Here is a 13,070-nt window from a genome sequence, read left to right as displayed (position 1 = left end):
CTTACATTTATCTTCTTTAGTTCTCCCTAACCTTTATGACCTACTTCCACTAACTAATTACTTATCTTCCTCCGTTTCACAATATTCATCATTATTATTCACTTCTTGTACTCAACTTATAACTAGTTATCTCTAATTTTATTTTATGTAACCCTAACTCACGTATTAGATTTATCTCAAAAGACTAGTCTCTGTGGACACCACCTCACTCCTAATATACATATTTGAGTGCGTTCTCATTATTATTACTCACTTATCTTACTCAACTTATAGCTGATTCATTTTATTATCATTATTATCATCTTATTTTCCTTAAGCGTAACTCAAACATCAGATTTACCTCTAAAGAACAGCCCATATGGAGATGGCCTTACTCCAACTATACATATTGGAGTGAGTTGTCTATAATTAGATATTTTACTTGATTTAGGCAAATTAATATATGATGATATTAAAACTAACACCATAATTAGCATTCATCAGTTGTCCATCAGTGTTGTCCACTGCCCTATCATTGTCAGTCATTGTCTCCACCATCAGTCATCGTCCTCGCCCTCTTCGGTTGTCTTCCCTATCACCGATGGTTGTCAACCCATTGTTGCCAGTTGTCGTCCCCTTTGTTGTCACAACTCCGTCATGTTCATGGATAATTGTCACACCTGTAGTCTTCAGTCGTCCCTGTTGTCTACAACCGTAGAAGTCATTGCCCCCGCCATCCACACTAATTGTCCCATCATCGCCAGTCATGGTCCTCACTATCCACGTTGAGCCATCCCCATCGGCCGTGGTCATCTTATACATCGTGAATGGTTGCCCCCATCATAAATTATTCTAATTTTATTTATTTATTTTTTCGAATTTTCCTTTCTCATTTTGTCATCATAAACCTCATCAGTCATCCTCGTAATCTTTTCCATCATTTTAGTCATCTGTCAGATTTAACCAATCACTAATGACTGAATTCAATTTGTTCAGTCCTCATTGCTACCAACGAATGACCAAAAATGGGTCCAACAAGCCATCACAATAAGATTGATGTGTTTTTTATAATGATTAGAAAAATAAATAAACTTTATTCTTGCACAAACACTTTTTTTTATATTTTCGAATATTGGTCATGCCACGTCGGCTTTTCGGCAGTTGTGAATTTGCATGGAGATGGCGGCTTTTTGCCTACCAACAGTCGAAACTTCTATAAATACCCGAGCCTGAGCGAGACATCGAAGCTTCCCTCATCTTCTGGAACGTTTGGCTTGGCCTCTGTCTGGCCGCCAGATCCGCCTGTCAACATCTGCGCCATCTGCCACAGGCTGCTGTGAGATTTCTCTTTGCTATCTGTAGAAGAGAAGACAATACAAGACAATCCCTCACCTCCTCCCTCAGCTTCTTGTTTTCCTCCATCAGGCTCTTCGTCTGCAAGTGTAAGCAAAATCTTTTGTCCGTGATCTCTATCTTCTTTGGCATTGGTCAACTTTATTGAATCGAACTTAATGAAATTTCGATGAGTTTGATGAAGGTTCTTATATCTGTCCTCGGAAAATGTTTTGGTAATACTTCAAATATACCAAACTGGAAAATCTGTACTGTCGAGAAATTGAAGACGTCGGAAAATGTTTTTGGCTGAACGTCAGGTCTGTCGAGCTGAAATAAATGAAAGGTCTACGAAATTGATGAAGTTTCCAGTATCTATCCTCGGAAAATGTCTTGGCATTTACGTCAAATTTATCAAATTGAAAGATACGAAATGCTGAGGAAAGTGATGAAGGTTCTTATATCTGTTCTGGTATTACTTCAAGTTTATCGGATTTTGAGACCTTCGTCAGGAGCTTCGAAATCTGTTCCTTGAGATTTTGCTCCTAAGCAAAGAGGAAAGAAGTTAGGGGAGCGGGATGAAAAATCATACTGACCAATCCGTCGACATCTTTTTTTCTATTACCCGGCGGAGTCCTGATTGAAGTCTCCCTTCTCCGCGTGCCAGATCTGTCGATGTCAGTTCGTCCGGGCTATCACCTCTTAAGTTGCTGGCCTCGCACATAGATTAGTAATAGAATCAGACTACTGAGATTGAAACAGATGTTGACATTTGGATTGAGATTTTGAATGCGATAAGAAATTTGGGTTAATAGAATTTGAGTTAGGCAGGGTGAACAACAAACCTTGTCAGATTGCTCTCCTCATCGATCGTTGGTTCGAGCCCTGTCTGTAAGAATAGCATGTCTTGGCTTTTATCAAAATCTTACTAAAACTCGGGGCATTAAATCAACAGCTCCGATACCATAATCAACGGAACGGATTGCCTTACCACGTCAATAGCCGCTTCAGAATGCTTTTCCACATTCTTTGGATGTTCATTATACTTGTCAATTATATCTTTCATGCTGCTGCATTGAGGAAATATCAGATTAAAAACTGTTATGGAACCAAATCATAGTTCACATTTTCACATTCAATATTAGATTTTTCACGATAGTGTCACGACGTGAATCCAATTGCCACAGCAATAAGCCTAAATCAAGAAAGCGAAAGAACCCATTTCACATTCATTAGTTTTATTTTCTGGAATTTCACTTTATTTTATCTAAAGTTTTTGGAGACATTTTGCGTCTATGACAAGATATCTGCAAGGATATAACTGAAGAACCCTTCCATCCTTTCGAAGGGAATCTTGTTTATGATAGGATCCCCTAAAAAAACTATCTGTGAAAACTAAAATGGAAGGCTGGGACGCCTGCCGCCCACTCGACAAGAAATGTGACTAAACATTTATTGAAGAAAAAAAGTGTATAAAACCCCAATATGAAAGAAACGAGGGGGAGAGAGGTACTCTGTTCTGTTCCATTCCTCTCTTAGATCCAGATTTCTGCAACTGGAAATTCTGACTGTTTTGCTTGAAGAACTAAATCAGGTACAAATCCTTTCGGAAGTCTATCAGCTATATCAGGAGCATGGAAAATTAACTGATGAAAAACACCTGGTTGCCTACATGTTCTTTCCTGCATTTCCCAGAGGAAGCTTCATCAGTAGGGGGAAACTACCCTACGTAGGGGATTGGGGACTATATTGAAGATCTCATGCTTTGTAGACTCTGGGGTAAGACCCATGGTGTGGCGGTGGTGGGATGCTGACTGTCGCATGTCGAAGATGTGCTGAAGGCAATGATACTGCGATGCTGCCATGGAGAAAGTATAAGCTTGTTTATGATGGATCAAATTGCATTTGGGATTGCACCTTCCCCAGATTATAGAGCTACAACGGCAGCAACAAACCACATTTGGGATTGCACCTTCCTAAGGAGCTTCCCCATATTAATCTAGGCCTTCTTCTCTCCATGATGAATCATCTAATTATCCCCACAACTTGTTGCATGCCTTCCTTAGAGAGCTACATCTATACAGGGGAAAACTATCCAAAGCAAATTACAGAAATCCCCTGTCAGCTTTTGGTGTTTGTATCATACACGCAATTAGATTTTTGCTGATGGAATTCCTACTAGATGGATCCATCTCTAATCTGTAATTGCATTCCAAACTTCTGTCTGAAATAGTTACCACACTAACGCCGGGACGACAATTTACCTTCAGCGTACAAGGTTCTTGACATGCAGATTTCTGTTTTGGGTGCTGTTTCTGGTATGAGTTGTTTGGATCCCAACCTGGAAGAGAATGTTCAAGGTAAATTCTTACAAGTTCTCTCGGTGATGGGTATCCATCCACGAGACCCAATGATCATTCAATTAATTTAGTTCTGGGAGAGCAAATATTTTAACATGTGGCTAAACCCTTCCTCTCATTACAAGGTATTTCTTTAATAGAAGGATAAATATAGTATGAACTTCCACACCTATCCTGCAAAATCGGTGTAAGTTACGACATAGCCTTAGATTGATTATGGGGGACGTTTGTCTTTCGGGGGATTTACTTACATGGGTATAAAGTTCGAATTAATTCTCTTATGGAGTCACTATGCTATTTAACAACCTAGAGTCGTCTTGGCACGTCTGGTCGTATCCCAAGAATGTGAAGCAAGACAACTCTACTGCGGTAACCAGAGGTTGAAGACAAACATCCTTCGGTTCTCCTTTGTACCGCTCTGATCAAGTTTTTAACGTTGTTCATTAACATTAGTGTCAGAGCATCCGCTTTGCCACATCCAATACGTCCCATCTCTGCATATGCCATTGTGTGTCCTCGCCATTTTAGATTCAATACTGCACGATTCCCACATGCACTATCTCGCATTTAGGTCCCGCAATTAGCTACCCAACCATGAGTCACTACCCCATCATTCACAATGTTCTCACATTGCGCGTCTTCTCCTTGGTTACCACCCTGATGGATGACCCTATAAATTCACGCCCTCATCCCTATCAAGACCACATTAATCACCCTCTAGAGGAGGGAGGACAGCTCTGTGCTCTTGTTTTTTACACATACTCAATGTTGGAACTGTTCAATCGGCTGAGGGAGGTAATCTCTTGGATGGACTTGAATAGGAAGTACCACCAAGTTTTGACCAAGGAGGATGTCGTGATGAAAACAGTGTGCGTGATACCCAATTTTTTTTTTGAAGTTACTATCGTGCCTTTCTGGTTCATTAATGCCCCTGAAATATGTTACACTTCAATGAACATAATCATTCAAGAGTACATCCATGACTTCTTCATCTATCCATTGTGGTGCACATGCTCAGTGTATTTGTGAATCTATGCATACATCAGTATCAGCTAGGCCTGCGCCATCCATTTTTTCCCTGAGACATAGCTGTAAAGTTTTCAAAAGAGATAGTGAAGCTTCATGTCGTAACTCCTATGATTATGTTTGATAGTGACATCATTTTTTTGAGTCACTTTTGGCCAGAACGTCACAAGTTCCACGGCACCCAGCAGAAGCACATCTCAACATATCAATCTGGAATAGACGAGCAGACCAAAGTGGTCAACGGATCCCTTGAATCTTACCTTTGCTGCTTTGTAGGGGACCAACCAAGGCAGTGAAGAGCCTGGATGCATTGGACAGAACTAAGGGACAACATGTCCTATATCACCTCCATTAAGATGTTGCCATTCAGGGAAGTCTACAGACGTGAACCGCCATGCTTCTGAACTACATTAGTCCACCCTTGCTGATTCATCACTTGGATCATCTACTTTACAAATGCGATCAAAGCTTAAAAATGCTCTGCCAACACCTGCAATGTGCACAGACAGCCATGAAACTCCAAGCTAATTGACAACATTAAAAATTCTAATGCATGGAGTCCCTCCCTCACAACTTGAATGAAAAATTGGTGAACAAATTTTTCGGATCATGCCACATCGCCCAATGCATTAGACCAGCCTACCGTTTTGCCTTACCACCTGACGTGCAGATTCACTTCGTGTTACATGTTTCACTACTGAAGCGCGTGGTGGGACCAGCAGACCAGATGCAGCCCATTTTAGTGGGACTTTACGACAAATGAATGGCAGGTCACTCCTACAAGGAATAACAGCCTTCAAACCATCTGCCTAGGGACTCTAGGTGTTCACGAACTAGGAATGACTCCCTTACTTTGAAGCAATGTGAAAAACCGTCATATTTCTGCGATAGTAATTTCGACCTTTCTAGATTTAAGACAAGCTGATTACATTAGGAGAGAATCGTGATGAGATACTTAACCGCATCTACGAACGTTATTCTTGGCCCAGGCCAAGGGATAACATGCCTGCCCAACTAGGCCCAATAGCTCGTGCTTACTTAAGCTGTCAATTAGAGAGTAGAAAGAGACTTCCGATCAGTGTAAATGTCGTCGCACACCTTCCTGTCTCTTGTCCTCTCCTAGCCTAATCTCTCTCGCAGACGTCAAGCCCTGTCACCAGAACAGAATCTACCACAAGTGCACGGCATTGTCCATCCTGCCTGCTCGACTGGGTCGTTAAGTCTGCCGGCGTTTTCTCACTCCCTCTCCTTTCATCCACCTTTCCCTCTCTTCTACCCTCTTGCAATTTTATTTTGAACATCATCATGCAGCTCTAAACTATCAGGCCATCCTACTTTATTGGTCACTGAGATGTCCTGTCATCATCTTATATCAGGTGTTCTAAGTGTTAAAAAAACTTGATTTTCATCCTCGGCACCATCCCTACTTCACTTCTCAGTTAGGCTGGACCAGATGTTTAGGTGAGAGCTCATATTGGTTCTGACAAAGCTAATACTCTTCCCTTCCATCAGTTTCTTGCCCACCATCCATTGAGTCCACCAATCATGTCCATAGGTTGCATTATCTGAGTGCTCGTCTTATCATGAAAGTTCTTTAGTGGTGTTTATGCATTCAGGCACACCTCCCAAATGGAGTGAAGACTTATGTTTTAGTGCTTGAAGGTTCAATTGCAACACTGTGGTCTCAAGTTGAAGGTTCATCCACTCCTTGTGGATCAAGGCTTTGTGGATCCAAACCAAGATCAACTTTGACTTGTTGTAGAAACGACATTACATTTTCCTCTCACTATACTTTAAACATGATTTATCGTAAAGTAATAGCCTAGAATGAAGTCAAGAGTTAGTGGGAAGCACGCAAAATATATTTTAAAATAGTGGATCTATGCAATCAGTTTAAAGAGAATTCAATTTGGAAGATTTAAGAAAAAACAAGCCTAAAGAAAATGTGGCATCGCTACAATGGAAGTATGCCTTTTTGAAATGATGTACAAGGTGTAGGTTCTAGGAAATGGAAGTTCATCTAAATGATAACATCATATGGACATAATTATATTATGGGTAAAATCATTATTCAAACCCAATAACCATAAAGATAAAAACACATCTCTAGATTTTCAGATAAAAATAAAGAAATAAAATTTAATTGACCCACACATAGTATACAACACTTGAGGGGAAAACCAAGAGATAAAACTTTAGATTATATCTTAAAGTTCAAATTGGAAAAACAATGAGTTATTGTCAAGTAGTTGCCCTTTATAGTTTGTATATGTTACTCATGTAAAAATTGAGTGAACAATGGAGCACGATGGTTGGGACCTCTTAAAAATCCACAATGTCAATGAAAAGAGACAAAATGTAGCCATGTCCATATTAATATTTCATTTATTTCTTGTCCGTGACATAGTAATGGTTTATAATTTCGAAAATCATCTCAAATGAACCTAAATCTCAGAAGAGTTCAAGTCAATGCAGCGCAAAAGCAGAATTGTGTCATAATTGAAACTAAACTACGAAATGAATCATTGTTTAAGTAAGTAATCTCATTCCCTTCTCAAAATATTGTATATTTATCTAACATGTGTTTAGGTATCCTGATATGAATGAAATCATTAAACATGATGTTATAGAAACTAGACATTAGACTAGACATTTTATTTCAGCCCAGTAAAATGTGTATATAATCCTTGACCGAAACATGAAATACATGCATTTATTTTTCTTGTTTGGCTCTGGTTTCTTTTTCCTTCTTCTCCAGAGTCTGGTCTTTGACCTAGAAGTTTTCTATTGCTGACATGGTATCAGAGCTACCAGCGAAGCAGATTCAGCAGATTCAGGTTCGAGACTACCAAGGTTGAGCAACAGGGAAGGAGAGTTATGCTTCTCATATTTGTGGATCATTGTTGTTTCTCCTAAGTTCGCAAAACTATCGGGGATATTCTTCCTCCGGCACAAGTCCCGACTGACAGTGAACTACAACAAAAGGAAGGCTCTACCTCAGCTAACTACACTTTGGTGGCCTCAACTATTGACCATTTTTTTCTTGAGAAGACTCTCCCAACTAACTTAGAGAATGTACTTGATGGGGTTGTAGCAACCACAACTGCGTACTATGTACGTACTTCAATCGCAATAATCTTTGTTATTCACTCATCCTCTACAAAATCAGGTGTAGTTGTTCTATTCTACTCTGTAATTAATACTTGGTAATCATAGTTCTATGTCCTGCTGTTCTACATCCCAAGTATGGCTAAAGAAGAGCATATGTCAACATCTGGGGTAGATCTGCGAGTTTCACTGACTAATGTTGGAGAAAAATGGTACACTCAATTACCTCTTTTGCTCCAGGGAATCTGTTGACTGGTCATAATTTGTGCTAATGGATGAAATCCATCAATCATACACTCCAGTCAAGAGGTCAACTTCACCAATTGATCAACGAGTCACCCCAGGAAACTAATCCAAAATATCTAAAATGGGCTGTGTGAGGAGGATATTCTCGCCCCCTGAATTTTAGATTCCATGGTGCCTGAGGTTAGTGACTCCTATACAGACTACAACAGCGTCAAGGAAATCTGGGATCTTACTCAACAACGATATTCTATGAGATCACGAATCACACAACAGATCTTGTAGATCACTCTATAATATTACGTCAGGAAAATCAGACGACTCTGGAATATGCTAACAAACTCTAAGCCTAATGAAAGGAAATCATTTTTTATCGCCTGCCTACATTTAATTCTATAGATCATCAATATGTCTAATGCAATATGGTTTACTGGTATATAAAGGGACTTAGGTCTGATTTGAATCAGTTTGAGCACAACTGTTCAACCATGAACATAAGCTCAACTTTCAATAAATTGTACAACAAATCAGGAAGAAGCGACATCATCTACCACCGGGTATTGTTCCTTCCTGGGTCGGAACCTGATCACTTGGCATAGTAAGAAGCAACAAGTCGTTTTCCTCTCCAGCACCAACCCCAAATTTGGTGTTCTAAGGGCATCTGCAAAGGTTTGTGGATTCAAGACATTGGCATCGAATTGGGTTTTCCTATGGCTCAACCAACAACCTTGCTATGTGGATTCAAGGCATTCTCAGCGAATCGGGCTTTCCTACGGCTCAACCAACAACCTTGCTATGTTGATTCAAAGCATTCTTAGCGAATTGGGTTTTCCCATGGATCAACCAACAACCATGCTATGTGGATTCAAGGCATTCTCAGCGGATACAGTTTTTCTACGGCTCAACCAACAACATTGTAATGCAACAACATATGCGCTATCTGTCTGGCCCACGACCTGGTTCAACATGACCAGACCAAACATGTGGAGATCAACCGCCACACAATCAAAGAAAAATTGGAGTCCGAGAATATTGAGATCAAACATGTATTTACGAAACAACAACTTCTCAATCTCCTGATAAAGGCTCTCTCACTAGAAAAACATGAAATTTTGATTTCAAGGCTGGAAATACATGGCATTTATCCCTCAGCTTGAGGAGGGGTCTTAAAGAAACTAGCCATAGTCCTATACGTTATCTTCTCACACTGGGCCATCTATGTTGCGGCCCACTAAAATGTGTATATAAGCCTCAGCCGAAAGGTGAAAGACTATGCATCTATTTTTCTTGTTCGCATGTTGCTTCTTGTTCCTTCTTATCCACAATCTAGCTTCCACCTAGAAGTCCTCTATCGCTGAGACATGATTATAATCTCCTATCCCATTGATTAAGCTATGTTTCATCGTAATCTGAATATATTAGCAAAAAATATTCAGAAGACTTTCATCATACAGGATATTTCCATTGACAAGTGGACTAATATGGTTGTGATTAGAGAACTAGTGTGTCCACAGTTTCCAAATGCATGTATTTTGAAACACCATTCGAGAGAGAAACTAATACAGGCTATGCAACATAAATATTAGAAAGGATGAAGAATTGGTCATGGAGAATCCAAGGTTGGCACCTTTAAAAGGTTAAAGATAAATCCACAATCATGTTTTTCTCTCAATATGTTATTCATAAATATAAGATTAAAAATAGATTCAATGACTATAAATGATACTTCAGCTAGATGTTGAAAAGTGGAAATGGATTCATATGAAATCAACAACTGGGAAACCCTACTAGATACATGAAACTATAAAAATCATAAATGTTTAATGAATATACATAAATTATCATCTATCTGATAAGATTGTCTGTAAATGTTTAGGTTAAAGAGATCTTTCCCCTTACATCTATGGAACAAAACTATTTTGAGCAGTACACCAAGAGACTGTCCCAACATCACCAGTAATTTTAATACCAAGAGGTTATATATGATACTTCTAATTCATTATACGAAAATCATGATGGAATCCTTATTTATATAATTCTTTCATTAGATATATTTGTTAAATTCTCTCTATAGTACCTTTTCTTTTAATATTTTACAATATTGCCTGAATGGAAAAGAGTGAAGTCCTGAGAACTTAGGTTAGTCTCAGATGACGTCCCTAAGACTTTACGACAACTTGCTGTTTGAGAAAATTAGAATTCACTAGGTAATTTCATTTATTCAAAACCTAAATTTTCATCTTAATGTGTTATTCTTAAGCGGCCACTCTTCTTGTGACAGATTCCCTAAGATAAGAAAAAGGCCTTGTACGGGAAAGATCAAGTATCCTCTATCTAATGTGGTAAACTACAAAAAAATGGTGCATTCTGTTATCATTTCTGTCTATTCCAATAATACATAACAAACCACTTAGAGAGGTGAACTATAATAAGGCTTTTGCTATCAAGATGGAAACATGCATTATAAATAACACCTTGGAGATTGTTGAAGCGTTGATTACTAACAGATGGCACTTTACAAAGTCACAAGGCTAGATTGGTTTCAAAACAATACACACAATTCTATGGGATTGACAGTTGAGAGATATCAAAGGGACTTGGTTCATAAAGGTTTCAAGTTAAAAAAGGTCCTATATGAACTTAAACAGTGTCCAAGAGCTTGGTTTGGAAAATTATCATGCAAGACAAGATATATGAGGTATAAGAAAAATGATGGCGATCACATCTTACTTGCGAAACACTCTGATTCATGAGAAGTTTCAATTCAACAGGTGTATGTTGATGACATTATCAACACATGCAACGATGATGACAATAATTCAGCCCTAAGTGATGGAATGTTAGAAGTGTTTGAAATCAAAGCATGTCGAAGACTCAGTGATTTTCTGGAAATATACGTGGCCTTTTTCACACAAGTATATTCATATCACAACACAAGTATATCCTTAATCTCCTAAATGAGACGAAAATGAGTGGGTGCAAAGTATCTTGTGTCTATGGATCCAGATATAAAATTAGGGTTTGGTGAAGAAGACTCACCTGTAGAAAAAGATCAATAAGTTAATTGGAAAACTTATATACCTCAATTATACAAGTGAAGTTGGGATGTTAAGAAGATTCATGGACAGTCCTAGGAAGCCTCATTCAAATGCAGCCTAAAAGGTATTGTCATATTTAAATGGTTTTTCAAGTCATGGGGGATGATGTATAGTTGTCAAAAAAGGAGTAGATGTCAAAGCATGTACATATGATGATTGGGCAGAATCACTGATAGATATACGGTCTACATCAAACTTTTTCTCATTCTGGGGAGTGAATTTTATTATCTAGTGCTGAGCCAGAATATGGAGTATTGGTTCAGGAGATTAGTGAGATGTTGTGGAGCAGATGGATCATCATAGAGCTTGGACGGGAACAGAACAAGGCCACATTAATATACTGTGATAGTAAAGCAGTGATTGATATTTAGCTGCATGACAGAACAAATGATATCTATATACTGTGATAGTGAAGCAATGATTGATATCTAGCTGCATGACAGAACAAATGATATTTATATAATGTGATAGTAAAGCAGTGATTGATATTTAGCTGCATGACAGAACACAAGTCCTTTCCCATACCCTTGTCATGCATGACTGAACAAAGGATATTTAGCTGAACAAGCATTGTATCAGGGAGAAAGTTGAACAGGAGTTGTGATCACACGAAAAAATCAAGTAATCAGATTGCTAATATTTTCACCAAGGGGCTGGCAAGGATATTCATTAACCAGCTTCTGAGCAAGCTGGGAATCAGGAGTACCTGTTCACCAGCTTGGGGTGTTGTCAGTCACATTGGCCCATATTGTACTATTTTGTTTATTATCCTTTCTCTGTTAGTACGCTTGGCCTATTATACTGGGCCCACTTTAGAGCCCCTTAAATATGGGCTGGCCGTTTAGTGCAATTAGCTGTTTTTAATGTGCAAACCATAGCCCGTGCAACCAACAACTGCCATGTCGTCTACCACTTGGAGAAGATGTGACAACTTCAACCTGAAGGGACTGATCTTCAGTAGAGTCGGGGGTATTTTTTACATCAAAACAGTCTCACGACGAACGAACCAAATCTTGATCGATAACAAATTTTAGTGAAAATTAAACATTAAATAAAAACAAATTCATGTAATAAGAGGGTAAAAAAAATTCTCAACCGACGAAACTCAATTTGAAATGAAGACACTTTTATCGTATCCTACTAATGAATGATCACCACATATATTTTTATGAAAGGTAAGCCACGCGAAAGAGGATCGACATTGGGTAGGTCCTCGAGTGCATGAAATAAGAAAATGGTTGCCACATCAAACATCTTAGACAATAAACATTCCAAGTTTCAAGACAGATCAAAGAATCATGGAAAGAAGGGATACCTGGAACTCGAAAATTCGTAGAGCCTGCGGGACTCGGACAATACTACGAGCCCGACCGAGACATCACATAGAACAGCCAGCTCCTGTGCCTTCTTGAAAAGGCTCCTCCGTCGTTTCGAGAACGTTACCTGCCGCGATGTGGGATTCTCTATTCTTTTGATCTTATGTTTCTCCCCGGCCATCCTCTCACTCGTATAGGCTGTTGATCTGACCATCGTTGCGTGGGCGAATCGAGATGTACATGAGATGAGCATAACCAAAAAGAAGAAGAAAACAAAAAAATACAATCCATTGAGCTTCTATATGAGGAAAATAACAAGTATTAGTTTTGACGAAGAAACTAGAGCGATGGAGAGAGGGAGAAGAGGTGACAGTGGTGGGGCGGACTAACCCCGCCGATATCCAGGGCGGTCTCCCACGAGGGAAAAAAACGACCAAGAGATCTGTACTACACGGCAAGAGGATCGGCCGTCTTCAATTCATACAGGCCAAGCGAATAGCAAGGCAGCAACCACAACGTTCAAGCCTTCTGCCACCGACGCGAGGAAGAAATCCCCAAACATAGCATTATCTTCAGCCCAAGACTTATCCTTGATGCAAAGGTAAAAC

The 13,070-nt window shown here is 39.2% G+C and overlaps 1 protein-coding gene across 1 annotated transcript; it reads right to left on the bottom strand.

Annotated features, from left to right (window-relative positions):
- Positions 1–1,192: 1,192 nt before the first annotated feature.
- On the bottom strand, positions 1,193–12,643 carry LOC144702564 (MADS-box transcription factor 22-like). The gene is made up of 7 exons (XM_078574628.1): positions 12,462–12,643; positions 2,303–2,381; positions 2,157–2,200; positions 1,937–2,021; positions 1,791–1,856; positions 1,555–1,641; positions 1,193–1,471 (listed from the first exon to the last, which is right to left on the bottom strand). Exons 1-7 carry the CDS (start codon positions 12,641–12,643, stop codon positions 1,193–1,195), a joined length of 822 nt encoding a protein of 273 aa, XP_078430754.1.
- Between the last annotated feature and the right edge of the window lie 427 nt (positions 12,644–13,070).

Source organism: Wolffia australiana, chromosome 1, assembly GCF_029677425.1.
Source record: "Wolffia australiana isolate 7733 chromosome 1, ASM2967742v1".
NCBI classification, from domain to species: Eukaryota; Viridiplantae; Streptophyta; class Magnoliopsida; order Alismatales; family Araceae; genus Wolffia; species Wolffia australiana.
Note: the sequence above shows the minus strand (reverse complement) of the source record. Positions and strands in the feature narration are given on the sequence as shown.